Source organism: Aphelocoma coerulescens, chromosome 3 (assembly GCF_041296385.1).
Source record: "Aphelocoma coerulescens isolate FSJ_1873_10779 chromosome 3, UR_Acoe_1.0, whole genome shotgun sequence".
NCBI classification, from domain to species: Eukaryota; Metazoa; Chordata; class Aves; order Passeriformes; family Corvidae; genus Aphelocoma; species Aphelocoma coerulescens.
This window is the reverse complement of record NC_091016.1, coordinates 15,735,295-15,762,881: the sequence shown is the minus strand read 5'-3', so window position 1 is coordinate 15,762,881 and position 27,587 is coordinate 15,735,295. Positions and strand designations below refer to the sequence as shown.

General features: G+C 49.9%; 1 protein-coding gene across 1 annotated transcript in view; it reads left to right on the top strand.

Annotated features, from left to right (window-relative positions):
- Window positions 1–5,304: 5,304 nt before the first annotated feature.
- The window catches only part of LOC138107005 (TOG array regulator of axonemal microtubules protein 2-like), a 38,846-nt gene continuing 16,563 nt past the window's right edge, over window positions 5,305–27,587 (top strand). The window contains exons 1-14 of the mRNA XM_069008336.1: window positions 5,305–5,344; window positions 6,076–6,351; window positions 12,329–12,417; window positions 13,364–13,514; window positions 14,608–14,769; window positions 16,779–16,911; window positions 17,748–17,853; window positions 18,616–18,851; window positions 20,344–20,496; window positions 21,652–21,769; window positions 22,725–22,828; window positions 24,194–24,398; window positions 25,573–25,789; window positions 27,127–27,213. Coding sequence (XP_068864437.1) covers window positions 5,305–5,344; window positions 6,076–6,351; window positions 12,329–12,417; window positions 13,364–13,514; window positions 14,608–14,769; window positions 16,779–16,911; window positions 17,748–17,853; window positions 18,616–18,851; window positions 20,344–20,496; window positions 21,652–21,769; window positions 22,725–22,828; window positions 24,194–24,398; window positions 25,573–25,789; window positions 27,127–27,213 — 2,077 coding nt within the window. The remainder of the gene's footprint in view (window positions 5,345–6,075; window positions 6,352–12,328; window positions 12,418–13,363; window positions 13,515–14,607; window positions 14,770–16,778; window positions 16,912–17,747; window positions 17,854–18,615; window positions 18,852–20,343; window positions 20,497–21,651; window positions 21,770–22,724; window positions 22,829–24,193; window positions 24,399–25,572; window positions 25,790–27,126; window positions 27,214–27,587) is intronic.

Genomic DNA, 27,587 nt, shown 5'->3' with positions numbered 1-27,587 from the left:
AGACAGTTGCAGGCTGCCAAAAGACAGAGTCTGCAATGTGGAACTTGGTCCCAAGCTTCTTTTTCTGCCAGAGGATGAGGAGGGGAAGTATCCCAGAATCACGGAGTCACGGCATGGTTTGGCTTGGACGGGACCTGAAAGATCACGTCGTTGCAAGCCCCCCTGCTGTGGCTAGGGACCCCTGGCACTGGACCAAGGGCTTGTCTAGAGCTCCATCCAGCCTGGCCTTGAACACTGCCAGGGAGGGGGTAGCCACACCTTCTCCGGGCAACCTGTGCCACGAGAGTCATTTTTCTGAATACCGCATCTAAACCTACTCTCTTTCCGTTTGGATCCATTCTCCCTTGTCCTGTCCTTGCCTGCCCTTGTCCAAAGTCCCTCTCCAGCTTTCTTGTAGGTTGCCGTCAGGTCCTGGAGGGCCACGGTTCCGTCGAGCCTAAGCCTAAGTGTCTTTTGCCGGCTGAAGAAGCCCAGCTGTCTCAGCCTTTCCTTGCAGGAGAGGTGCTCCAGCGCTCGCTAAATCTCGGTGTCCCCCGTCCGCACGTGCTCCAGCCCGTCCGTGTCCTTGCCGTCCGTGCTGGGGAGCCCGGCAGAGCCGGATGCAGCGCTGCAGGTGCAGTGTCACCGGCGTGGAGGAGACACGGCCCTGCCAGCGGCTCCGGGAGCCAGCAGTTGGCGACTGGCCGCCCGCTTGCCAGAGACCCGGGGCCTTTGTGCCTCCCCTGCTCCCCGCGCCTTTCCCCGCCGCTCCCTCGCTCCCTCGCTCGCTCGCTCGGGGGAAATCCACCCTCTGCCGCCCCGCCCCGCTGCCCCGGGGGCTCCCCGGCGCCATCTTGAGGGCCCCAGGCCTCGGCCTCACCAGGCTCACCCGAAGGCCGTGGGGACACAAGCACACGCACAGAAAGTGCCCTAGGGTTCCAAGGTCAAGCTTTTGCCTACGGCATCAGTTTGCTTTCAGACTGTGGACGAGATTATAAAATCACCAGGAGGAAAGAGCATGAAAAAGTTCTGCTTGGGCAGTACCTCAAGGCTTTGAGGGAGAGGGTTTGTGGTGCTTCCTCGCTCACAGGGAGCCGCAGGGAGTAAAACTAGAAATAGACTAGTAATAAACTAGTAAAAATAGTCATAACCCCGTATTAATTGGAAGGAAAACCTGAGGAATTGGCAGCTAGCCCCTCAGAAACATGAGGAGCAAAAGCCAGTCTTCTACCTGAGAGCTGCCTGGGCAGGGGCAATTCTTCCGATTGCATCAGCGTGGCCGTGGCTAGAAAGGGCAGCGAGGAGAGGAATTCAGCATCTCCTGGCAGCCCCTGAAATCCCAGCTCTCACTTGCGTGCACCGGGGATTCTGCTTCAGACTCTGAACTTGCGCAGCCGCTCCTTGGGCGCTGTTTGCCCCCAGGCACAGCGGTGGGTGCTGCAGCAGCTGTCCCGCACACAGGGCTCTGGAGCCTCCCCGAGGCCGCCAAGGACTGGAGGAGGCCACGTGCCCGGGATCTGGTGCAGCACCGTGGGGCTGTGGGGGATGCTTTGGTCTCTTTGGGGCGGGGGGTGGGGAGCGCCCACTCCGGGATGCGATCGCGGGACACTCGCTTGATGGCCACCTGCAAGTGGGGAGAGAAACCGGAAACAACGCCCATATTTAATGTGACTCCTCCTGGGAAATCATAGAATCACAGAATGATTTATATTGGAAAGATCCTGAGAGATTTTCTACTTCCAAAGCCCTGGCTGTGGGCAGGGACATCTTCCACTAGACGAGGTTGCTCAGGGCTCAATCCAACCTGGCCTTGAATGCTTCCAGGCTTGGGGCATCCACAGCTTCTCTGGGTAACTTGTTCCCTGTACCTCAGCAGCCTCCCAGTAAAGAATTTCTTCCTAGAAACTTGCAAAAGAGAGTAGAACTATTTCTGTAAATACAACAGCAACAAAAGGAGGGCTGAGGAGAATCTCTGCCTTTTACTGGATGTGGGGGGAAACATAGAACAAAGCATGAAGAAAAGCCTGAAGTACTTAATGCACTCTTCCTTCCCTGGGTGAAGACTGTCAGGATGGGCAGGCCCAGGGAGTGGTGGAATTAAATGGAATTAAATGCAGTTGGTGGCTGGTCACAAGTGGTGTTCCCCAGGGCTCAGCACTGGGGCCAGTCGTGTTTCATATCTTTATCAATGATCTGGAGGAGAGGATCAAGGGCATCTCAGCCAGTTTGCAGATGACGCCAAGCTGGGTGGGAGCGCTGATCTGCTGGAGGGTAGGAAGTCTCTACAGAGAGATCTGGCCAGGCTGGATCATGGGCTGAGGTCAGTTGTATGAGGTTCAACAAGGTGAAGTGTCCCGTCCTGCACTTGGGCCACAACAACCCCACGGAAGGCTACAGGCCGGGGGCAGAGTGGCTGGAAAGCTGCCCAGCAGAAAAGGAGCTGAGGGTGCTGCTTGGCAGTGGCTGAACGTGAGCCAGCGTGTGCCCAGGTGGCCAAGAAGGCCAATGGCATCCCGTCCTGGGATATGCTTTAGTGGTGGCCTTGGCAGTGTTAGCGGCCTCAGGTTATTGGGGGGACTCTGTGATCTTAAAGGTCTTTCCCAATGGAAACAGTTCTGTGATTCTAAACCTCCATTCCTTGTTTTGAAGGATGCAGTCCCAAACAGACCCACATTTGTGTTCTTAAGGAATTTAGCATCTACCTTTCCGTGCAAGTAAGAGGAATCAGGCTTTAAATGCTCTCGAAACACTTTTATTCCTTGATCTTAAGCTGTGTGTTTGAATTGAGGAGATTTTGTACAGAAAGGTTGGACCAGAAGATAAATGCAGGCAATTTAGCTTCAATGGCACTTATTTCATCTGCTTTTCTGCTTCCTTTCCCCATGGGGGGCAGATTTGGGAGTATTTGTCTTGTGCTTTTGAGTTCTGGCCCAGACTTGCTCATGGATGTGCTGTAAAACCTTAGCTACCCCTTTCTACTGACAAAATCTTGCAGGCTGGTGGGAATTGCTAGAGACAAGGCTTATAAAGCAGTCCCCAGTATGATTAGCCCAGTGTCCCTGCTTAAATCCAGGCCTGCTTGTATTAAAAAGGAGCAAACTCTTCTAACCACCCCGCCTTTTATTTGTAGCTCTTGGGGCAAGTCCTGTGTGCCATTCCAACTCTTTGTTATCAAATGTGTGAAGTGATGTTGCTGCTGTAGCAGCAGCCTGAGTTCCGTGGGAGCAACTCCAAAGCACTGTCCTGGGTGCCACTGCAGTGGGCAAGGTCAGAGACTTGCCTCTGCTGCCATGGGCATCCTGCCATGGGGAGAGCAGCTGCTGGGGCTTCCCCCATTCTGCTGACAGCAGTCTGCCTCCAACATGTGGACTGTATGGCCATGATTTTGACAGAATGTGGAAAATGCATCATTTGAACATTTTTTATGTTGCTCTAACATGACCTGACTCGAGCAGTTTGGTAGGCAGGACGCCCTGTGGGCAGGGCCATGGCAGGGATGGGTGGCTGTCACTTGCACTGGCAGTGTTATTTTTCCATGCAGGCTCCTGATGCTGCGGGGCAACGCACCAGCAGCTGTGTGGGGCCCAGCGACCAGCAGCACACCGAGGAGACCCTCATCTGCACAGAGCCCATCGCCCCTTTGCTCCCCCCATGGCGGCACAAGACAATTCCGCCCCAGGTGAAGGGCTGCAGCAGACTGGAGACTCCTTCAGCCAGGACTCGTTGCAATCTCCTTCCTGCAGCTGTGCCCGGAGGATGTTGGCCTGCAGCGGCGGTGCCGATGGCCAGGAATGCTGCTCGGCTCAGGGAGGCGGAGTGGGTACAAAAGCTGCGCTCAAAGCGCTGATCGCGAGACCCCAGAGCCGCTGGCAAGTGCAGCAGCTCTTCTTCATTCCGTGCAAGTGAGAGCCCAGCCTTAGAGCCTGTCCCGGGGGACAGGGAAACGCTCTGTGTATAGTTTTGAATGTTCAGGGACAGCCAAGATGAGAATTGTTTTGAGGCAGGTGATGTTAATGTTGGGTTTGGGTGTGTCTGCAGGAAAGAAAGCAGGAATGAACCCCTGCCACAAGGAAGGAGAACATTTGCATGGCCAATTTACACCCTACAGATACACTGATCATATCGGCCCGCTGAATACTGGGAGCATCTATTGCAGGGGGCAAAGCTTCCTTTAATAGATGGGAAAGATGAGATTTGAACAAATAATTTTGCTGATGCAGAAAAAGGGATGAGACCCACTGATCCCTTGCCTCAGGGTTAGTTCTGCCAAATCCTGGGCACGGCCCCTTTGGAATGACTCCGTAATTGCTGATATGCAGCTGGAATGCTGAATGCATCTGGGGAGAAGAATTGCTGAGTATGTAAGGTGGCATTTTTGCTGGATTAATTCTGGACTAGGAGTGTGTAGGTAATGTAACTGTAATGTTCTACAGGGGGAAAAAAATCCTGATTTCAGAAAGTTATTCTTTTTTTTTTACCGCTTGGCTGCCACATGATTTTATCATCGGTGGAGGACTGTAGAGAATGATTAGTTCTCTGAGTTTTAGGAGCTCTGTTGGAGAGCATTTCAGAATGACCTGCCCAGTGGTTTTTCCATTAGGAAGATTTTCAATTGTTAGGATTAGCCAAGATCAGAAATATTTTGAGGCAGGTCATGTTTATGTTGGGTTTGGGTGTCTCTGCAGGAAGGAAAGCAGGGAATAAACCCCTAGAAAAATGAAGTAGAGCAAAAGTGGATTGTTTGGATAGGCCAATTTGTTCCCTACAGATATGGGCTGCTTGAATACTGGGGATATCTAATGGAGAGTGCAAAGCTTCTTCAACTTCTAACATGGGGTACCACTGTTCATGTGCCAGCCCTTCGTTTGTTGTGAACAGAAAAAATCAAATCCAAAAAGTGCAAAACCCAGCCCAGATCTGAGTGGGAGTTACAAAAATAAATGCCTTGAGAAGTAGCTTTGGAAAGTGCCTTTCCTCCTAGACAGTGTCAAACCCACAGGCTGGGTTGGGGCTTAGGGCTGGCTGCCCTTGGGAAGGGAAGGGGACGGTGTTGGGATGGGGGTTTTGCGGCCATGGAAACGAGAGAACCACGGGCGAGCGTGTCACAAAGGGGCAGCCCCGCGCTGAGGTTGTGAAGGTCGCGGGTGTCACAGGCACAGCGGCAGGAGACGCGTCCGGCTCTGCCTCTCTGCGCCGACTGCTGGCGATTGGAGTCCCCCGACCTTGTTCTAAGGCTGGGTACCAAGCTCCCGTCGCTGTCTACGCCGAGAGCGTTCCCAAATTCAAACCCAGATACTTCTGCGAGGCAGAAGCACGGGTTCGACCATGGACTTCACTGGAAAAGGAAAGACTGCTGAAGAAAAAGGTGAGGATAGAATGGAGATGAAAGGCCTCGGCCAAATGGAAAAAAATCCCAGCAGATTTCAGGGAAAACTGGTCGATGGTGGTCAGTGCTGGCTCTGTGTCAGAGTAGGTGGCTGACAGGTGCAGATGATCCTGCAAGGATGCCCAAGGCATCACAACATTCTGTCCTTGGTTTACTCTGCTTTCTCCTTTTTCTCAGTAGCCAAATGACTCATACTGCCAGTCAGGACAGGGACTGTGGCCACAGCAGACCACAAAGTGGACATGGTCATAAGATGCAAGGCCTGTTTCTATCTTTGCCATCAATGTCAGGTCTCACTAAAGATAAATTTCCCCTTCTTCGTCTGCTGGCTGATCAGCTCGAACCCTGAGGATGTTATAACGGTGCTATTAAAACACCAACAAGGCCTGCCTGCTTGCTGAGAGGTCTTGCTGGTTTGCAGGAACAGCAGTCAGGACTGTGTGGGTCTGTACTTGGTATGCACAGAAGCCCAGTCGCAAGAAGGAATGGGTTTTTTCCCCTCTTATCGTTGCAGCCTTCCACCTTGCCCTTCAGGCTTGCCAGGTCCATACTGTTAAGAACAATCACAGTGATGCTAGTTTCATGAAAGATAAAAACAAAGCAAACTTCTCAGTAATTAAAAAATCCTTGGATGCCTCACCCATTCAATGAGTAGATATCAAAGGCTGGAGTTCAGCTAACTCACTTCTTCCCTTGTACCTGATCTACAGCTTCTTCTGGAGACAAAACCTCAAGGAAGAAGTGGATGGAGACCATGCCTAAGGAGGGCCCTGTGTGGCCTCCCCACCCTGGTGCCCTCCCGCCCCTGCCTGGCTGCAAGGATGCTGTGCAGACCCCCAGGCTTGGCAGTGCAGGTCTCCGCTCACCGCCTGCTCAGGGGGCCTTGGCCCAGGAGCCCCGGCAGGGGCAGCTGAGCAGCGCTGCCCCCGGGGTCACTGCCAGGGAGGACACGGTGAAGGCTGAGCATGGCTCAGCCTCACAAAGAGGTAAGGCGGGAGCTGGGCCGCTCTCTGGCGGGAGGAAGGCTCTTGTGCCAGCCTAGAGAGCCTGGGCACATTGCCAGGGAACAGTTCTGCCCTGCATGTGCCCCCTGCAATGAGCTGTGCAGCTCCCAGTGCCCCGTGTAGCTGTAGGGCTGCTCAGCTGTGGGGCCGGGAGAGGAGCAGGAGGGTGCGTGTGCAGCTGAGCCATTCCTGGAAAGCACAGGGCTCTGGGCTCCCTGCTGTCCCAGGGCAGCCCAGAGGCCACGCTGTTCCTGTGCTGGCTCTCTGGAAGTGGGTCAGGGTGTCTCCCTGGTCTGCCTCAAGTGGCTGCTGGCAGGAGCGTGTTTCCCTGTGCAGCTCTTTAGAAGTTTCCAGGTGGTCTGTCCCATTAAATACGTAGCTTCAGATGCTTTAGGTTTGCATTGCGGCCTCTCTTATATTTTGTGTCTCCGCTTTGCAGGCGTGACTGGCTACAGTCTTATCAAGAAGTTTTCCTTGGACATTTCCTATGTTCCCTAACCGACAAAGCCCTTGCCTCTTTCCTCAAGCTCAGGAAGAGGGTTCTGCCTGTCTGAAGAATGAAGATTTGGATTTTTACATTAGGCTTTGTAGTTACAGATGTACATATGTTCTGACATGTAGATGTAGGTTTGAATAAATGTGTTGTAATTTTATATTTTAAAATTTGAAAATAGATTTTCAACTGTATATCTTTTATTTTGAGGGGTTTTTTTTCAGTTTTAAATAAAATAATTTTTAAAAAAAACAAGCTGAGAATGTGAGACCTGCTGGCCTAGAGGTTGTCAGAGTGCAGCTGACTCAACAAGCCACTGTCTCACGGTATTCTTTCCTCACAGGGCCTCTCCTCTTCCTCTTTTGCCATGTTTTCTTCATGTCATTTGTGCTGCTGTTTGTTAGTTAGCATTCCAATGGGGCCACCTATTACCATGTTTGGGGGACAATGGACCCAGAAGATCCTGTGTAGTCTACAGTTTTCTGCCTCAATGTATTCTGTGCTCACAAAAGGCCTGAGCAAAGCAACAAAGAGAATGTGCCCAAATCCCAAAGCTTTGCTCCTTTGCAATCTCAGACAGATCTGGCTCAGAGGTGTCTTCAATCACAATTCCATAGGTAAGAAGAGGACGTGTATTTCACTGGCAAAAGAGGCACTGCTTTGGAAAAGGCATCTGTATGTATATTTACCCAGGACAGCAGTCCAACAGCGTTGTTTGCGACTTGTTTGCAGAAGGATGAGCGGACTGTGAGGTTATTGAACAGGTGACAAGGGTTCCTCAAATCTGTACTGCAGCCTGGGTGCCATTCAGCCCAGAGTTATGGGATAATGGCGTAGTACGTCCCACACACATTCTGCCTCCAAGAAAAGCTTGGCTTGGCTTAATCGAGTGAAATAAATAGAAGAGAAATGAAATGGACATTTAAACTGGTCACTTTAGAGTGATTCTCCTGCTTTCCAATGTCAGCCCTGTACCTCATGCTCCCAAGGCTTGTTATGAACGAGTGTCTGAGATTGCTTAAAAATTCACTGTCAAGGTTATCAGTAAAACCAGATTGAATATGTCCTAGGTTACAGTGTAAGATGCAACCAACAGTATGTATTCTATTGTCACCTTCACAAGCTGTTAAAAGAGATGGGGCTGTGTTTGTTATCTCCTACCATGACTCATCCTTGCTAAATCCCTCTGGAGGCTATCTCTGTTTAATGGGCAAGCAATGACCCACTGCATGACTCATAGAATTACATCAGCCCCTTGGGAGATGCTCCACCCAGGGGGAGGAGCCAAGCATTCCCACCTGGATATAATCAGGTAGGATTGAAGCACAAGCAGCTCTTCCCTCCTGGGTTCCCAGAGGATAAGAGTTACTACTGGACCTTCAGCCGAAGACCAGACCCTTCAACAGGATCACTGCTTCAATAGGACCACTTCATCTGGGCTGCTACCACCACCCTGATTAACAGGGTGTCAGGTTGTATCCTGACTCTGTCAGTGTTCTTGTACTATTGCAATTATTTTCATTTTCCTATTAAATTACAGTTCTGTCTTGTGATTTCTCACTGGTTTGTTTTCAAACTAGTGCAGAATATGAAGTAACAGCTCAACAAAATTTGTTGGCAACATTCACACTATTACTTACTAGTCCTTTAAGGCACAACAAGGGAAAAAAGCAACAAACAAAATGCAGTCAATCAAACCAGACATGAACTGAGAACTCTGTGTGTGTGTGTGTGTGTTTAGACGGGTTTTGACAAAGGGAGAGAAAGGACAAGGATGAAAAGGAATGTGGCCTAAAAGCTTAACAGCACTCAAGCTTAACAGTAGTTAAACTGGGGCCGTGAGGAGTGGGGGGATTGGCCCAGGATCCATTGTTGATCGATGATCCTGTGAGTACAGGAAACTTGAGCTCGCTGGCTCTGAGAGGCCCCACTGGAGGTTGCCAGTGGCAGCTGCTGTGGTCCAGGAGAGCTTCGAGGGCTTCCTTTTGGGCCGCTGTTGATGGGCCACAAGACAGTGGGCTTCAGTCATAAAATGCTTCCTCATGGCCGCACTTTGGGTCAGCACCCTGTCTTTGGAAGTGCGAGAAGAAGGATGTTATGGCATTCAGGCAAGAAAAGTAGTTTCCAAGACTGTTCATAGAAAACCCCAGGATCTGGTTAGACAGCACAAGTTCCTGGGAGCACTCAGTGTTTTGGGCAAGCTCAAGAGGAGCTTAGTCCAGGGGCTGTTCATCAAGGCTGAGGCCTAACAAGCATTTCTGAGATCACAGTGTGGCCTGACAAGGCCAGGGAAGATTCACCACCCCAGTGTGAAGCATGAAGTTTTGATGTAAAAAGCCATGGCCCAGTGGAACCCCGGGGCACTTTCCTCAGGCCTGCGGGAGAATCCTACTGCAGATCCTTGTGCCACTGATTCCATCTCTCCCCACTTTTCTCAGTTCTTGGTGGCAAGGTCACTTAGGTTAGACACACAGCTCACAAGAAGTGCTCCTGTGTTTCTCTATACAATGAATTAAAGTGAGATGACACATCCCAAATCTGCATTTTCTTTCTGGCAATCTGACTGATTGGAGGAATTTCTGGAGCAGGAAGCTTGCTTCCTCAAATATTTACTGTGCATGGTAGTGAGCACAGAGAAAAGATTTAATGTTAAAAGCTTTGCCCAGGCAATGCTCCTTTGACAAGTTCTCTCCTTAGCTCTCCTTGGGAAGATCTGAAAGGTTCAATGACCCCAGCAAAAGCTCCTGCAATGGCTGCCTGCCAGCAGAGCAGGGCTGTCAGCTGTGAACCAAGTGTTGCCACAGGCAGCAGCTTAGCCAGGGCAGCAAATCAGGAGCTAGGAAGGAGCTGATCTGAAGGCCAAACCTCCTTAGCTCCTTCCAAGAGCACTGCAACAATTCCTCATTCCAAGGAGGTGCAGTGCTGGACACCAGAGCTCTGTGTGAGGACTGGACACAAGTTTGCTCCCACGGAGTGCCGTGATGGTTTCTGCAGGAACTGTGGGCTCCTGTGCCTGCCGGACACCATGAGGAGAGAAGGAGCCGAGTACACTGACACACCTTTGCCTTGAGCATAGCCCGGCCTTGACCAAACACACTGAAAGGTTTCCCCCTTGGCCCATGTTTCAAAACGCCAGGCCAGCTGTGTGAGGGACAAAATGATGTTTTCGTTCAGGCATTGCAGGTAGCCATGAGAAGGAGTGCTCCTGTCACACAGGCAAAGATGGAACGAGCAGGAGGCCAGGCCTGCTGAGTGTGGGCGGGAGGAAAAGGGGAGTGAACCCACGCTTGTTACCGGCAGAGAAAGGGGAGGGGAAAGGAGCTGTTGCTTGGAGCCTGGTGGGCAGTGGGAAAGAATGTAAGTTCCTGAGCAGCCAGCACGTGGGAAAGGGGACAGGCAGCCCCACGGGCCGGGCAAAGGCATAAAGGTTTGTGCATTTGAGGGGGAGCTGTGCCTCATCAGGGAGATGCACGCAACTCAGCTGACTTGTTTATACTCATAAAGAGTTTTGCTTAGATGACTTTCTCCTCTTTCAGCCTTATGGGTGAGTGAATATTTCTCACAGCTGTTTGACAGCTCAGGTTGGTTTGTTGTCAGAGAATTTCCCTCAGAAACAGGAGGGTTATCTTCCTCTGTGCCTTCCTCTCAGCAGCCTTGGGGCTGTTGCTGTGTGAAGCCATCATAGGGGACTAGTAAAATATGATCACTGGCCAGCATTTTTCTCCTAGGAGAGCCCTGCATGCTGTTCCACACATCTTTCCTAAAGGCCCAAACAAACTCCAGACACACTGCCTACAGCAGGTTTCCACAAAGGGCTGCAGAAATCCAGGACAGCTCCAAGTGAGTGTTGGAAGGGTTTTGTCCTGGTCCTGACAGGAGAATTCTTAATGATCTGAAGCAATTTCATTCAGATGTAGCATAGGATCTGAGTTTTTTCTATGGATATGTTTCAGGATGACTTACGAGCCTTGGGAGAATCAGGTACAAGGCTGACATCAACAGCGTGATCGTATCCAAGTATAATTGCCCATTTTATTATTCATCTATTTTTTTCCACTCTAATAAGCCAAGGCAAGCTTTTCCTGGAGACAGAACGTGTGTGGGATGAAGCATGGTCCCTCACAGGGTCACCAGGGCTGGCAGTGACAAAGCAGGCAATCTGCTTCATTGGGAACCACTACAGAGCTACACCCCAGTGTGGGTTTCAGTAGCAGGGTATTATTAAGAGCTCCTTTCCTGCATGAGATACAAAAAGGAGGTCCCAAATGATCTTCATGCAAGCATGCAGTAAAGAACTGATCCTGCTGTCCTAATGAAGCTAATGCCTATAATGTGGAGCCTCCCAGGAGGCTGCTCTGCAGAGGTTCTGATGCACCGGTGTCCCTTCATTCACACAGCCTGCTTCAAGTGGCTGCTGGCAGGAGCATGTTTCCCTGTGCAGCTATTTTAAAGTTTCCAGGGAATCTCTCCATACTGTAGCTTCAGATGCTTTATGTTGGCATTGTGGCCTCTGTTATATTTTGTCTCCACTTTGCACTTGGGACTGACTGCACTGCTCCCAAGGAGGTTACCCTGGAGTCAGTAGTTTTTCCCTGTTAATTTCCCAGATGCTCTTACCTTCCGAGGCCTTGCCCCCAATCCAGAATAGCCCTCCTTCCTCAAAGCCCATTTCTAACTCTTTTTTATTATTAAGCTGACCATTTTGCAGGGCAAAAAATCCTGACATTGGTTTTTTGCTACTTTGCTGCCACGTGATTTTATCCTCTGTGAAGCCATGTAAAGAGTGACTCATCCTCTGAGTTCTAAGGGCTCTGTTGGGGAGTATTTCAGAACGAGTTACATTGTTCCACTTCCATTAGGAAAATCAGCCTTTAGTCAGACTGGCCTGAAAGTGGCCCAATCTCACACAGTTTAGAATGAAAATCCTTGGGGAAAGCAAATGATCCCGTTTCAAGAACACAATTCACGTTTGGCTAACACTCCTGCAATCCTAAGCTTTTCTTTTCATGTCCTCTAAAATATTGCCACAAAGAGAAGAAAATATTGATCTAAATGCTTACAGGTATTAGAACCCAGGAGTTCTTTTAGGACCCAGGAAGAAGATGTGTACTAAAATCAGCATGAATTAGGGCAGATAAGAATCTCTGTCAGGAGCAAGCTCCGTCTCTGCCCTTCTCTATCAAACACAGCGGCTCTCCAGCACCCAGGGGTGAGGCCTTCATCATGCAGGAGGTTTCACTCTGCTGGCCAACAGAGCAATGCCATGTCTGCTGCCAGTGCACTGTGGCAGTAGCCCATCCATTGGGAGAGGTTCTAGGCATATGTACCTTGCTGCTCTCAGACACAATCTCTGGGCCTTATCAGAGCTCAGCAGTCTGGAAGCTGTCTTGCCTGTTGCCCAGCGTGGCGCTGTTGGGGGCTTGAAGTGTGCCAGAGATTTACAGGAACCTTTGCTTCCATTAACAGGCCTCCCACTGAGCCAGGCCAAGGAGACGGATCACCCCACCGGTGCTGGCCTTACGAATGCCGAAGCCCTGAAGGATGGCTTTCAAAAGGTGAGGGATAAGGACAGGGATGAGCAGACTTCCTTTCCAGTGACTGTTTAGTGTTTGGCCCAAAATGTCCCTGAAAATCATAATCTTCCACTCTTGGGGGATGGGGATTCTCTTGGGAATATATTTGACAGCTCCAGAGCAATTGCTTGGCTATTTCCAGTGGTGGCAAGGTCACTGGTTTGGAGATGGTGCTAAGGTCATGCCAGAAGCATTCTTTATGTGCAAAGGCCCTTGTAGAGAAGTTCTGAATGGCAGAGCAAGCTACACATCAGTGAATGTGGGCAAAGTGCATCCTTGGAAGCACAGAAGCAAGGATTCTAATGCTGAGTGTAAGCAAGGCTGCAAAATAAAATGGGAGACTTTGATTTTTCCTGGTTACCTTTCTTGCTGTATCTCACAGCCCTCTCATTCTCAATTTTTCCGCACATTAACATCAATGTTTCTGCAACTTGTTTTCACGTGACTCCTCTTTTTGGCCTCACGATCTCCGAGAGCAGCTGAGTCCTTCAGAAGCCAGAAGTGAGAAACGGCTGCAATTCCTGGCCATGAGTGTTAAGCAACAGCTAATCACCCCTCCTTGCTGCGTATTGCACATGGTTTTTATTCTTCCTGCCATGTAGGAAGGGAACTGCCTGCCCACCGGTCACATGGGCTCTTCATCTGTCTTGGAGCACTCCTGTGATTTTCTTGCTTCAAGCAGGGCCTCTTGACATAGGCTGAGAAACAGTACCTTGGAGCAGTGGAAGGTTATGGCAATAAAGCGTTCCACCTCACTGTGTGTAATTGCCAAGGGGAGGACAGGAGACATTCTTCAGAAACCATTGGAATGTACATGGAGCTGCATCAAGGACTGTGGAACTCGATGGACTCTGTGCTCCTGATGAGATGTTGTGTCTGGTTTGTGTGTCTCCGCTTACAGTCTGTGATGCATTCCCACTGCATGTAGATCCGTGCTGCATTGTGCATTTTGGCTCAAAGGAACTTAGAGCGGAATCCAATGGGGCCTTTGGAGACAGAGATCAAGACAAAGAGAGAAAAGGAAACGTCCTTGCAGCTGCCTCCACAGACAGTTGACCCCGGGGATGCAGCTGCAGCAAGTAAGTGGTTGCTACACCTGGGGTCCTTTCTGATCACTCGCTTGCCCTCTGCACAGTGTTGCCCTGAGACCGGGGGGCTGTTACACTCGCATCCAAGTGGGAGTTTGCATAGGATGTATTTCCGGTCCCCAAAGAAAAATGGAGAGGCATGAAGTGTCTTGCCCAGGGCCTCACTGAGTCAGTAACAGAATATCAGCTTCCCACCTTCCCCTCTGAAGTCCTTCAGAGTGTAAAATTCTGTCTTGCAAAGTACACTGGGGCTTCAGACTCTCTCCTGGCTAGCAGCCTCCAGGAAAAGCGGGTCCAAAAGAATGCTTTTCAACCAAGGTGCAACCTGGAAGAAACAAAATTCAACTCCTTCTAATGAAAACCCCAGAGACCCTTCTCCCACCACTCCCTGCTGAGGAGCTGGCGCTGTAGAGCTGTGCTGAAGCCCCGAGCCAGTGCTTCTGTTGTAGCCCCAGGAGCAAGCAGCGTTCCCGACTGAATCCCGGCTGAGGGGCTCTGACTGCAGTGCTGTGTGCGCTGCCCCAGGGCAGCAGCAGGGACCTCAGGAGGCAGCACTCAGCCCGAGGGCATCACGCAAGGTTATCTGCGCTTTCTTTTGGGAACTTCCCCAGCCAGCCTCTGAAACAGGGAAACAAAAGAAAAGGAATACTGAGGTTTCCTTGTTTCTTCAGGGAAGCATCCCTGCAATTTGGTTTGAAACCAGAAGAGGGTAGATTTCGATTAGATATTAGGAAGAACTTTTTTATAATGAAGGGGATGAAACACTGGAAGAGTTTGGCCCGAGAAGCTGTTGTTGATCGATCCTTGAAGGTGTTCAAGGCCGTGTTAGATGGGGCCCTGAGGAACCTGCTCTAGCTGAAGATGTCCCTGCTCATGGGGGCTGGACTAGATGGTGGTTAAAGGTGCCTTCAGACCCAAACTCTTCTAGGAGTCTGTGATTCTGTGATCACTTTCCCATGGTACTGTGCCACTGTTATACTTGAAGTTCGTTGGGATAACAAAGAGACGTTACCCAGCTCCAGCAAGTTTTCTGGGCCTTTCCATTGTCAGCCTCCACTCCCAAGCTCCTCTTTGGTCCCTGCAGGCTTTAGCCTACTGCCTGTCAATGGCACAGCTTCCAGTGTGCAGAGAAAACACCCTGGTAGTGCCTTGAAGGAGAAGGTCTTGAGGAAGCAGGACAATGTGCCCTTACTGCCCAATAAGCCCATCATCCATGGAGACGGCAGCTTCCCACGCAACTCCTCAGGTAAGCCTGCTCCACAGCAGCTTTTTCCTGCACCGGTTTTCCTTGCACAAGGAGTGCAAACCGCCTCCTGCCTCAGCCACCACAGCTGGGATCTTGGGTTCATAGCCTGTGCTGAGAATGGACAGCAAATCTACTCTTGAGTTACTCCAGCTTGGCAGTACTGGAGCACTTGGTTCTTAGAGATCCATTGGAAAGCTGAGCTGCATAAAGTAGTGGTAAAGACCTAAGCTCTGGCTTTTGCCCATCCTGATAGACCAAACTACAGCACTGGTGCCAGGAGGCAGCTGTAACTGCAGGGATGAGCTCGGGGCAGTCTGGCAGGGTGTGCTCACTGTGCACCTCCGAGTACCACCACGATCAACTGTCCACTGTCCATCTTGGCCCTCTGCCTGTGCTGCTGTCCGGCTCTGCAGCCAGCTTTCCTGCTCTCCCAGCAAGGGTTGTCTCTGCATGGCAGTCAGCCACTTGGTGCAGCCGTGCTGCTGCTCCCAGAAGTGCCCAATGGCTTCTCGCTGCTGCCATCCCACGGCCTGCAATGCCAAGAGGGAACAAGCAGCGCCTCCTGTGTCACCCCACCCAAATACAGCGGCCTGTGTAGCAGGTGACAGCCAGGAGGGGCTGCCTGGTGCTCCCAGGCTGTTTGCTGCCCGCCGTGAATACACAGCACATAGTCCCTAGTGGCTCTTGCCTCTCCTTTGAGGGCAGCCTGCCTGTGCTATGATCCTGAGTAGGGTGAGATAAGAAGAAGGGAGCTAGGAATGATACTTTGAGTGCTCTTTTCTAGTGATGCTACTTCCATGGTCACAATTGACCAGAACTAGCCTGACGTGGCTCCCCATTCATTTTGAATATAGATGTGTACATCGACATCCTTCTGCAGTGACACCGCTGATGGCAGTGACAGGGCTACATCAGTGACAGCCAGATTAGCTCCCATCTGAATATTCTAGATTCTGTGCAATATTTAAACTCCATCATTTGAGACAGCTCACATGTTTCGATGTACACATTAGAAAACATCCTGTTGAGTGCATGACATGAAATTTATGATCAACAGTCCTTTTGATGACAAATGGGTTTCATAAGAAATGCATTTATCCTCTGAATTTTCTCATACCTTGTAAACTGACTATCAAGAGAGTTCATCTGCCCACAAATTGCATCTGTCTTTAGGTATTCATATCATCAATTTGCATTTGGAAGGCTTTTTTATCAACCATCTGGGCTAGAGATTCCATTTTTCCATAAGAGAAAGCTTAGGCTTGCACAGTGTGCACACAAGTCCATTTGATGGCAAACAAATTTCACCTCAGCATCTTTGAAATACAGCCAGTGTGTACTTTACCGAAATAGTAAAGATTCCTGATGCTTAGAAAGAACAAACTCCATGAACTACTCCCTTCTCAATAGCAGGCTGAAATGTAAGTGCACTCAGCTGCCCTCTGTCTAGAGCAGCTGAAGTCAATGGGAACAGAGGCGCTGTGAGGTGTGAAGGGTCAGGTATCGCTGTTCCCTGGTAGTTGCTCTGAGGGGATTCAGCCGGGCCCAGCAGGGCTCGGTTGTTCAGGCTCGGCTTGGTGCTGTCACGAGGCAGCTGCAGGTCTTTCCTCAGGGAGTTGCAGAGTGCCTCTGTCCTCAGGGCTCGGGGAAATCAGGGCGCTGAGACAAGAGAGGCAGCTGAGGGGTCCCTCCTGGGGTAGCAAGTCCTGCTGGTGGGCACTGTCTCACAGGGAGTGGGAGCTCTGCGGCCTCAGGAAGGTGCCGCTGGCTGTGGTACCTGTGGCACTCGGGAGCTGGCGCTGTGTGGGCAATTGTCAGGTTTAGCCAAGGAGCTGTGCCCAGCTGGGGGGGGCTGGGAGAAAGCAAGGAGCCAGAGAGCAGGGAATTCTCTGAGCCAGTGCCAGTTTGTACCTCATGGAAGCCTGGCTGGGAGATGGGGCTGCAGGCCGCTCCATGGCGGGGTGCCTTGCCCGGGGCTGCAGCGCTCAGGGCTGACCCTCTCCTTACAGTGACCCCGCAGACGGCCACTGGTGCCGAGCGCCGAGAGGAGCCGCTCCGTGGGAAGGGGCAGAAGGACGGAGCCTCTTTGGAGCCACAGCAGTCCTTGCTCGAGGCACTCTCCTTGCTCAGCAGCGATGACTGGTAAGAAAGGCCCCGTTCCCTCTTTCTCCCTCTTAGCGTTAAGGTAGGTGAGGAGAGTATCTTGCTAGTGCCTCTGAGCCCCAACAGCCCAGAGGGCCGAGGGGCACCAGTGAAACCACTCCAGAGCAGAGAGAGGATAAAGATTTGAGAGCAGCCTTTTCTTGGCCTTGCTCTGCAGCAGTGCTCCAGCTGCAGCAGGTCCGTGCTGTTTCCTCGCTTTGCCTGCTGCTCTGTGGAGCTGCAAAGGAAATCTTGAGGGAAGAGAGAAAGCTGTGGGACAAGATGATTTGCTGGCTGAAGCCAGAAGCAGGATGGCAGCAGTTTGGAGTGTAGAGATTTGGGTGCCTCGGGTTGCAGTGGGACTGAGTAAGATTTGTCTCTGGCCCCACTGCTGGCAGCAGTGGCAGGAGTCGGGGTCTGCCTGTGACCTTCCGCATGTGAGTCCCAGGAGCAGCTACAGGGAGTTCTTCTTTCTGAGAAATGCACTGAGTTGTGCCATAGAGTCACAGGGAGGTGACAAGAAACAGCAGCATGGCACGGTCTCACAGCTTCCAGGAAGCACTGACATAGGGACTTCATGTGCCAGAGACTTCAGAAAGGCTGCCTTGTTAAACGGCCACAAACGAAGACTCTGAAACCCCTCTATTTGCCTCTTGGATTTGTGTATGCTTTTGACAGCCACAGCAACCTGTGGCAGCGAGTGCCACGATTTCATCAAGTACTGCCTGAAAAGCACCTCCCTTTGTTTGACTGAGCCACCAGCCTGGTAATTTCAGAGGGTGCTGCCTAGTTCTTGGGTGGAGAGAAAGTCAATCTTTTTGGTACTTGCCTTTCAGGGAGCTGAAGGAGAAGGGACTCTTCAGCATCAAACACCTGGCTGAGTCCCACTCAGAAGTCCTTCTTTGTAGACTTCGTGAGGTTTGCTTGGCACTTACCAACGAGGTAAGAACATTGTTCTGAATCGTCCTCCGTGCCTCATACACGGTGTGTAGAGTAGATATGTGCCTGTTCATCTCCCTGTGTGCTCAGGGACTGCCTTCATTTCTGTTTCTAGACCTTATATTTCTCATGTCTGTCAGCTCTCTATAGGATCTGTGTGCACGTGTAGCTCTATTTACTGCTAGGTCGGGCACTCTCGGGCACTCTCCTCTTGGAGCGAGCTGCCATTATCATGCAACGTGCAAATGCAGAAACGGAGACACCAATTATGTTATTTGCTGCAGTCCAAATCTCTGCCCAAGCTGTGATTCAACCCTGCCAATTAGTCTGTAGACTTGAGCCTGTGTTTTCTGTTTCCTGGCTGAGGGCTTCAACTGCTGCTGTTGCTTTTTCAAACAGGAGTAAATGACTCCTTTGTCTTTATGGCTTGTGCCTTTATGGTTTGAGAGCAGCCCTTGCTTTAATTTGTTTCTTTGTTTTTTGAATAAAAGGGCCTAAAACCAAAGCAGTGGACATTACAGAAGAGTTAAGTAGAACACTTTAAGTGAAATAATATGTTTCAGGCCTGCAGTAAGCAGGCCTGAGGCCTAGCACAAGTTGGTGCCAGAGTAAGTGCCTTTCTGTGCTTGTGCTCTTCTGCTCTGCCTGTGCTTTTGTGTTCCCCAGGACACAGCTGGAAGTGTTGTCGTTTCCTGGGACTTTTGTCTAAGGCAACTGGTTTTCTTTTCAAGGTGATTCTTATGTTTCCCCTCATGACTTCCCCAGGTGACCAACCTTCGCTCAAAGGTGTCTTACTGTGCAATCGTCACTCTTGGAGAGCTCTTTGTGACCTTGCAGAAGGACATGGACTCGGAGGTGGATGAGGTTGCTCGGGTCCTTCTCCAGATGGTGTGGAACTCCCCAGAGTTTGTTCAGAAAGCAGCCAGTCAGACCCTGGGAGTCATGGTGGAGCATGTGACTCCTGCACGAGCAATGACTGCTCTCATGGACAGTGGAGTCCAGTAGGTTCTTCTTGTCTTAGTGGTATTCTTCACCTTCTATTGTGTGGGGGGGAGAAGGGCTGAGAGAGAGAATGGGAATGGTGGGAGGGAAGGGTCCTGTATCCTGCATCTTCTGTGAACTCAGTGACTCTCCGATCAACCTCACTTCTTTCCTCTTGTCACCTATTTCTGCCCTCGTGCAGCCCATTAGTTGACAGAATCACAGAGCTGAATCAGAATATGCTGAGTTGGAAGGGGCCCATCAGGATCATCGAGTCCAGCTCCTGGCCTTGCACAGAACACCCCAAGGGTCCCACCATGTGCCTGAGAGCGTTGTCCAAAGGCTTCCTGAGCTCTCTCAGGCTTGGTGCTGTGACCACTGCCCTGGGGAGCCTGTTCCAGTGCCCAGCCACCCTCTGGGTGAAAAACTTTTTCCTGATATCCAACCTCAACCTCCCCTGACTCAGCTTGCTGCTGCTTCCTGGAGTTCTCCCAGTCTGTCCGAGTTGCCTAGATGTGGTGAATGGCGGGCAAGTGAAAGTGCCTGCAAAGGCTAAGGATAGAGCCCTGTGGTTTTGTGGGAAGAGGGACAATTGCAACTGCAGCTGTGAGCGCTCTTTGATATTTCACAGCCCTAACCACAGAGGCCCTGGGAAAAACCATGCATCCTCATTATGCCATTCCCTTGAGAAGTAAGGAGGGTTCTTGCTGGGGCATGGAGCACATGGGGGACAACGTGCTGGGTGTGGCACAGCCTGCACAGCAGGTGCAGCTCCGGCCAAGAGGAGTCTTGTATGACTGTCCTGGCCTTAGAGCCCCCCTTTCTATTCAAACTGATGTCTCATGTTAGCCTTGAGATGATGAATCACTGTACAGGCACCTTCACAGGCCGACTGCCATGGGACAGCTGAACCAGGTGCTGCCTTAAGTGTTGGTGCTGGGCCTGATAGTCCCCAAGAGACACTCTCTAGAACAGGACAACCTGGCTAAACTGACTGCCACCCTTTCCTCAGCTTTGGAAAAGGGGGAAACGTTCAGATATATCTCTTGCCAAGCCTCACAGAAGAAACCGGCTGCATTGCTGGATATTCTGCAACTTCATGTCCCACAGCGTGTTTTGCCTGCATTTGTTTTTTTCCCAAGGTCTGCAGATTTGGGGGTAAATGGGTGGAAATATCCTCAATCCTGCTGCAGCTGTCTGTGTAGCGGCTGGCCCCTGATGGGTCAGCCTGGCTTGTCTTTAATTTCCCTCTTTCTCCGAGTGAATTTGGGGAAAGACATTGAGTATCAGATAGTGCAGGGAGACTGAGTTCCTCGCTCTTGCTTGCAGGCAGTCCTTCTGTACAGGGCTAACTTTGTGTTTCTCTGAGGACAGAACCTTCTACAGGTGTCGCAAGTGTCAGGGAGAATCCAGGCCTCCTTCCCCCAGCAATGACAGGGAGCATGCTCTGGCCAAGGCCTGCGCTGTGTCCCTCTGCTCCCTGTGCCCCAGTGTTTGCTCTCTTCTTCCCAGGAGCCGCCACGTCCAGGTGCGGAAGTGCGCGGCCCAACTCCTCCTGTCCTTGATGGAGAAAACTGGAGTCACGAAGCTCGCAGGAACGCCCAGGGCTGAGAGGCTGGCGCACGCGGCAGGGACGCTTGCTCAGGACTGTCACGAGGACACGAGGTAATGATCTTCATTTCCCCTCCTAAAACAGGAAAACTGTTGGGTGTCTGGCTGTAAGGGGCAAAACCACAAAAGAGTGGAAGCTAAAGGGAATATTAAGTTACCTCACTGTGTGGATGAGGTTCACAGAGTCACGGAATACGCTGAGTTGGAAGGGACCCATCAGGGTCATCGAGTCCAGCTCCTGCCCGTGCGCAGGGCCCCCCAAGGGTCACTCCATGTGCCCAAGAGCATTGTCCAAACGCTTCTTGAGCTCTGTCAGGCTTGGTGCTGTGACCACTGCCCTGGCTTGTCTGGGGAAATGACTGTGCTGGGGAACCTGAGGTTGTCCCGCAAGAGGGAGCATTGCCAGCTTCCTGGGACTGGAATGAGTCTTTCCTGAGATCAAAAGAGCCATCAGATGAGGCAGTCAAACAGTTTTGCTTGGCCTTAGGTGCACAAGACAAAGCCAAAATGTTGGCTAATGTTCATCACTGAAGGATCCCATACATCTCTTTCTCATTAACTTAAGACTTTCCTAGAAATATTCCAGGGATCTTTAGCCAATGTATTCAGTCTTTCTAAACCTCTTCTGCAGATTTCTATAATGCTGTTATCTGGGGCTGAATGACCTCCAAATTGCTTCTTGAAGAAAACTGTGGTTTCCTAGTGGCAAAATCAACCCAAACCACCAAAATCCCCTTACTTTGAGGATTAAATTCCCATTAATAGCTGCCAAGAACGCATGAGCAACTAGCTGCCCCTGTGCATACATATGGTATAGAATAATCAAAAGCAAGCATGAGGCATTTGGTCCTGGCTTCCCTGCCAGTTACAGAAAGGCAAATGACTGTGCAATGGCAGCAAGGCACTGCTAATAAGCTCTGACTCAAAGCAGAGGTGTTTCGCTTGTTCCCTGGGATCCTTCGATGCCACAGAAGCGCACCCACAGTTTCAGAGTGAGATTGTATTTTCTGTTGCCCCACGTTCGCCTCTTGTCTCTTGTGTTCAGCTGACAGCACTGTGCAGTGACAAGTGGAGGTAAATCTCTCTCTTTGCTGAGTAGGTAATGCCTTCTCATGCAGGTATGGCAGCTGCTGAGTTTAAGGTATCAGCTTATTCTGTTAACACTCCTCCTTTGTTTGTTCACCTTTCTTTCTTTCTTTCTTGTGTTAGGCATTATGGACAGGAGATGGTGAAAATGATGCTGAGTCACCGAAAATTTAACAGGCTTTTGGAACAATCTTTTTCCACCCGTGACCTGGAAGATATTCTGACAAGAATTAAGAAGAAAGTAAGTGCTTGGTAGGAGACATGTCTCCTTTGTGCAAGTATTGCCACTGCTGATATGAGATCAAACATACCTAATCTTATCTCATTCCTTTTCTGCCGAATCCTTTTGCTCCTGGGAATGAACTGTTGATCCTCAACCTGTTCATCTGCAGAGCACAAAGGAACTGATAGTATTAGGGGAAAAGTGTAGTATTGGATATTTTGAATATCGGCCACAAACAGGGAAGGGAAAGAGGAGAAAATGGGTTTACATTTAAGCATAACCCCCCACCCCACTATCCCTACTCTGCCCCCAGTGACGCAATTAAGTGAGAACAGTGCTTCTGGAGATAACAGAGTCTTTGCAAAAGACACAGGAAGCAGTAGTGCCAAGAAAATTTCCAAATATACAAAAGATGTCCCAGTCAATCCCAATTACTACAATTACTGTCTGTCTTCTGGCAATACTGCCCTGCTGTCATGCCCTGTGGAGCTGGAAGAAGCTTGGTGAATTCAGCAGCATCCAGTGGAAAATCATTTGTTTGCCTGGAGGTTTTTTTATTCTTTTTACCTCCATTATAGAAGGGAGTGTGCCTTTGTGCAGCAACAGGGAGAGTGAGTGTGGAACCAAATCAACTTCCAACACAATGGGCCAACCTCCAAAGAGTCCAAATTTTTCTGCAGCTTCCTTTAAGAACATTCGTTCCCTACCAGTTTGCATTATTCCCATTTATGCTCAAGAGTAATGCATTTGGGATTTTAGACTGCTGCTCAGTATGGTAGCAGCCACAACCTGCCTTGGGCTATTGAAAACAAAGAGTTGGCATCACTGAACCTCTGGCCTGTTTCCTTCTGTAAGTTCCGAAATGTTTGCCTAAGCCTTGGTAGCAGTGATCCTGGTTCTAAGTTGTGTTTTAAACAGGTAATTTCCTATTTTACATTCTAAAGATCCATGGGGTTTCTTTATGCCTTTGTAGGGGATGGAAACGCAGAAGGCTGAGCACCCATCTGTCCAGGAGCCTGTGAAGAAGAGGAGCGATGGCTCGAAGAAGCCCCAGGCCACATTGCCTTCTAGTAAACGGTACTGAGCACTTTAGTTAGATGTGACAAAGCACATGACAAGCTTTACATGTCTCTTCCTCAGGAAAATCTTTCCGGTGGAGATGACCTGTGCCAGAGATTGTTTCCTTTCCCTACAAATGCTCTATCAAAAAATATGTCTCCTTCTGCATTACTCTGAACACAACTTCTCTGGAAGGGTTTCCACAAAAAATGGGCGACAAAAAGACACCCATCGGTTGCAGCTCAGAAGATCCAGTGCAGTGGCAAGGACAGTGCTGTGGAGGCTGTGAGAGGGCCATGTCTCCACTGCCTCACTTGGGACAAGTAAATTCAAGCAGGGTTTTTTTTCCTCTGAGAGCAGTCTTTTTCAGATGGGGGTTTTGATGAGAAGTCCCAGTCTTGAAGCAAGATGCCGTTCCCCAAAATAGCACTTCCCATGCATGTGGTTTGGCCTTCCTGAATCATGGTTTTCTTACCCTCAGACAGTACCAAGATGAGTAGTAAGTAGCAAGCCAGTTCCTGAGCAACTTTGGTCAACAGATGTCTCAATGTGGACGTTTTGTCTTGACATTCCTGTCCTTCATACCGTTTGCTTGATGGGCAGCATGTTTGGTTTATTTCCCCCTGTGCTGCAATCAGCATTTGAGACAGGAATTTGGTCCTTGCTGTCTCTTCCTGCCAGTGGGAGAGCTACTTGTACCTGTTGTCCACTGATAACAGAGGGGATTTATTTAGCTCTGTCATGCTCAGCGCTGGCAGGAGAGTGACCACATGGCTCAGTAGCATAGTCAGGATCTTCCCATGCCCATGGAAGAGACCGGCTGATCCAAGAGAGTTGTTCCCAGTGGGTTTGTTAAGCTGTGGATCTGGTCTCTAGGGAAGCAATCATGTGAGCGTAGTGCTGGGATGTCTGGCTTCTGTTTTTATCCCTGTTACTGATTTTCTGGATCCTTCAGATATGCCCCTATCCATCTGTTCAGATGCATCTGAGCTACTTTTCCAGATTGTCATGCCTGCTGTAGAGACACTTCTCCAGAGGGATGAGTTTCCTTATTATTAAGACACACGCCTCCCTCATGATGAGGCATTTAAACTTGGAAGTAGCGTCTCTCTTTCCTCACAAAGCAGTGCGACATGTGTACCTGCGAAGCTGTCTGGAGATAAGTGAGATGCATCTCATGCGTGGTTTTGCTGAGTAAGCACTGGTGAGAATGTTGCTTGCAGATTGTCTCCTGTAATGATTGTCATGAGGTGTCACGTTGTTTTTCAGGTCAGGATTTTCTAGCTTGAAATCACATCATTAGGAAACCTCCGCAAGATGTTCTGCTCACAGTTAACTGAAGGTATGATCACCAACAGGTCCTCATTTGCTTTTATTTTCCAGGGTGAAGTCTACCTCTGATGAACGCCTCCTATGCCGCCCAAAAGCCCAGGTCACGTTACCTCTGGCTGTGAAAGAAACGGAGCCACTCCAGAAGCTTTACAATCTCCTGGAAGCCAAGGAGTTTAAGACACGGATGGAAGGAGTGGCACTCCTCCTAGACCTGTGTAAAACCAGCCCCCAGCTCGTCTCCACTAACACTGTCCAAGTATGTAGGGTGTCTTCATTGTTCCTTTCCTTTAGCTCCTTTCCCAAGCCTGTAGCAGGAAAGTTAATTGTGTGTCTTGGCACTACATCCTGGCTGTGTGGGACAGGCTGGTGCCTCTTACCCTGAAATATTTAATTCAGCTCCACGCTTCAGGACAAGTTATTTCAGTCCAGATATATTTGTCTGGCAGGTGCCTATTGATGTTGTTCATCAAATGAGGACAGAGTTTTCTGCTGGTGTAACTTCTGCTGTCTCCTACTCCCACTTGGGTTAAGTGAAGGGAATGCAGCCACTGAAAGCGTGGCAATTATTCTCTAGACAAAAAAATGGGTTTGGATGGGGAAGAGAAGTATCAGGCTGGGCAGGTTTAAACCAATTTTTTTCAAAGGATACTTCTGTAAACTCCGACTTGTCTTGCACAGGCACAACTCTGGCTACTCGTTTCCATCGGCATCCCTATTCCTCTTGGTAAAGACGGTGCTCACCCTTCTTGGGGGGGTCGTTTTTTTCTCTTTGGAAAAGGAGGGAAATGGCTAGGGACAGATCTCTTCCTTCTCCTCCCAGGAGCTGCTTTTTCCCTTTGTCCAGAAAATGGTGCCTGATAATGTGGCTGTCAAGGGACTGAACCTGCTCTAATGAGAGCGGTACAGCACATTAAATTTCAGAAGTCTACCTGCTAGGTAGACAATTGGTCTGGATCCTGGAAGAGTTGATCCGAGCCCTGCACTTCTCCAGACACAGGTTCTGAGACAGACGGAACAAAACCTGGATCTCCTCCAGCCATAGTTTTGGCAAAATCATAACTGCCCTCAGAACTTGAGACAACTGTGTAGAAAAACGGGCATTGTAAATATCTGGTTCCATACTTGGAAAGCAAAGATACTGTTTTGCATCAATAAATGGGATTAATTTAATGATTTAAATGTGGAGAGAAACACCATAGGAACTATTCTGTCCCCGCCCAAACCTCTTCAAAATATATGAAAATCTTTCAACCAGCATGAGGTTGCGCAACCATTCCAGTGAGTGGCCCACAGGAAAATTGTGCAAGCAAGTGCTGACCTGACAGGAAGGATCACTTTCATCTTTTACATTGCTGAGTGCTCATTTCTACATCCCTTCCTCAAACAAGGACATTTTAATCCAGCTTTCATGTTGTTTGTTCTCTTCACAGATTTTTGATTATTTTGTCCCGAGACTTGGTGATACGCACAAGAAAGTGAAGCAGAAGGCGCTGGACGTGCTGGCTGAAATCATAGGCGTCCTGAAAGATGCCTTAAACCCGGTGATCATCTGTTTGGTTGAAGGAATAACAAACAACCTAAACTCAAAGGACCCCGGGGTTTATGCCGCAGCTGTGAAAGCGCTGGAAGCATCCATGGCTCACTTAGGTAAGGCTGAGCCCTGGCATGGACTCTCCTCAACTGTGTCTCTGCCTCTGCAAGTCAAGAGAACGCTGAGTGCCTTGACAGCTGTTGTTGTCTGTGGAAACCTCCAGCTGACATCCACCGGAAGCTGTGCAGGTGCAGTCCTTACGCACCAGTCCCCCAACAGGCCTGAATGTGCATCGGCATTTCCCAAAAGTCCCAGGAGCCCTCGGCTCTGTGCTGCTTGTCTGAAGAGGAAGTGCTGGACTACAGCTTTGCTGGAATTCAGGGCCAAAGGGATGTTTGGAGTTTTCCTGGTCCCCATTTGACTTCCCAAATGAATAGCTTTGCTGTTGGCATGAAGGTACACCGGCGCATCAGAACCTCTGCAGAGCAGCCTCCTGGGAGGCTCCACATTATAGGCATTAGCTTCATTAGGACAGCAGGATCAGTTCTTTACTGCATGCTTGCATGAAGATCATTTGGGACCTCCTTTTTGTATCTCATGCAGGAAAGGAGCTCTTAATAATACCCTGCTACTGAAACCCACACTGGGGTGTAGCTCTGTAGTGGTTCCCAATGAAGCAGATTGCCTGCTTTGTCACTGCCAGCCCTGGTGACCCTGCGAGGGACCACAGTTCATCCCACACACGTTCTGTCTCCAGGAAAAGCTTGCCTTGGCTTATTAGAGTGGTAGGACTGGAGGCTTGCAGGACAATGCAGGCAACAGCGTCTAAACTCAAACAAGACCCCCAAAACCGCAACAGATAGGCACAAGGAAAACTAAAATACATACGACGGTCAAGTATTGGGAAATCAGTTCATTTTCCAGTCTCTCTGCCAAGATCTGATTTCACAGATGTTACAGAAACCCACAGGATACTGAGGCACTGAGCAGTAATAGCTCTTGTATGAGTAACTTGGTGTCTTGTCCCTAGATCCACACAGGTAACCTGCAATTTAAAAACAGCTTATCCTTCAGGTGGGAATGGATGTGTGAATTTTGGAGCCTTCTCACCCTTTTCCAGAGGGGAGGGAGAAGATCACTTCTGCAAAGCTCTGGGATGCAAAACCTTTTCACTGCTTACATGTGATTGAACTCTTGAGGTCCCTGATGTGAAATGTTTTACATAGCTCCTGGTAAAGCAGACAACTTTGGATTTATAAATGTGAAAGGAGAGCTTTTCTTTTGGAATTTAAAATCCTCCCAAGTAGGCTGGAAGGAAAGAAGAAAAGGATTCAAAAATCGGCAGGAATTTCCTTTCTTTTACAAAATGTAGTTGCCCCTGCCCTTTCCCTCCCCACTGGCCTTTGTCTTATGACCTCAGAAGAGAGAGCAGAAATGTGTGTTTCCCTTGTAGATAAAGTATCACTGATGAAAGAGTTCAGCCACCGAAGGAGTGAACTGAAGGGCCAAGCTCTGCTGGATGTCACGGAGCATCTCTCAGGTATGGCCTCCCCTTCTAAGCCAAGAGGTCTTCCGAGGCAGAATTTACAGGGAATGCCAGTGAATAGACAGGTCCAAATCAGGAGGTGCTGAGCTTGTCCCTCCTGCCCAATACCCATGGAAGGTGTATTGGGCAGGTTTTCCCTGGCTGCTGCAGAGGTGTGCAGCATCTGAGATGGGGGCGGCGCTCGGCCTCGGGGCTGAGCTCTCACTGGGGCATCTCAGAAGCCTCCTCCAGGAAAGGGAGGGGCTAAAAATTCCCAAGCTGGCTCCTCTCTTGGAAGCTCCGGGACAGCTCTGATCCTTTAGGGGAAATGGTGGCAAATGCTGTTTCAGGGGATCCATTTGTTTTGTCCTCACAGAATTCTTGCTTTG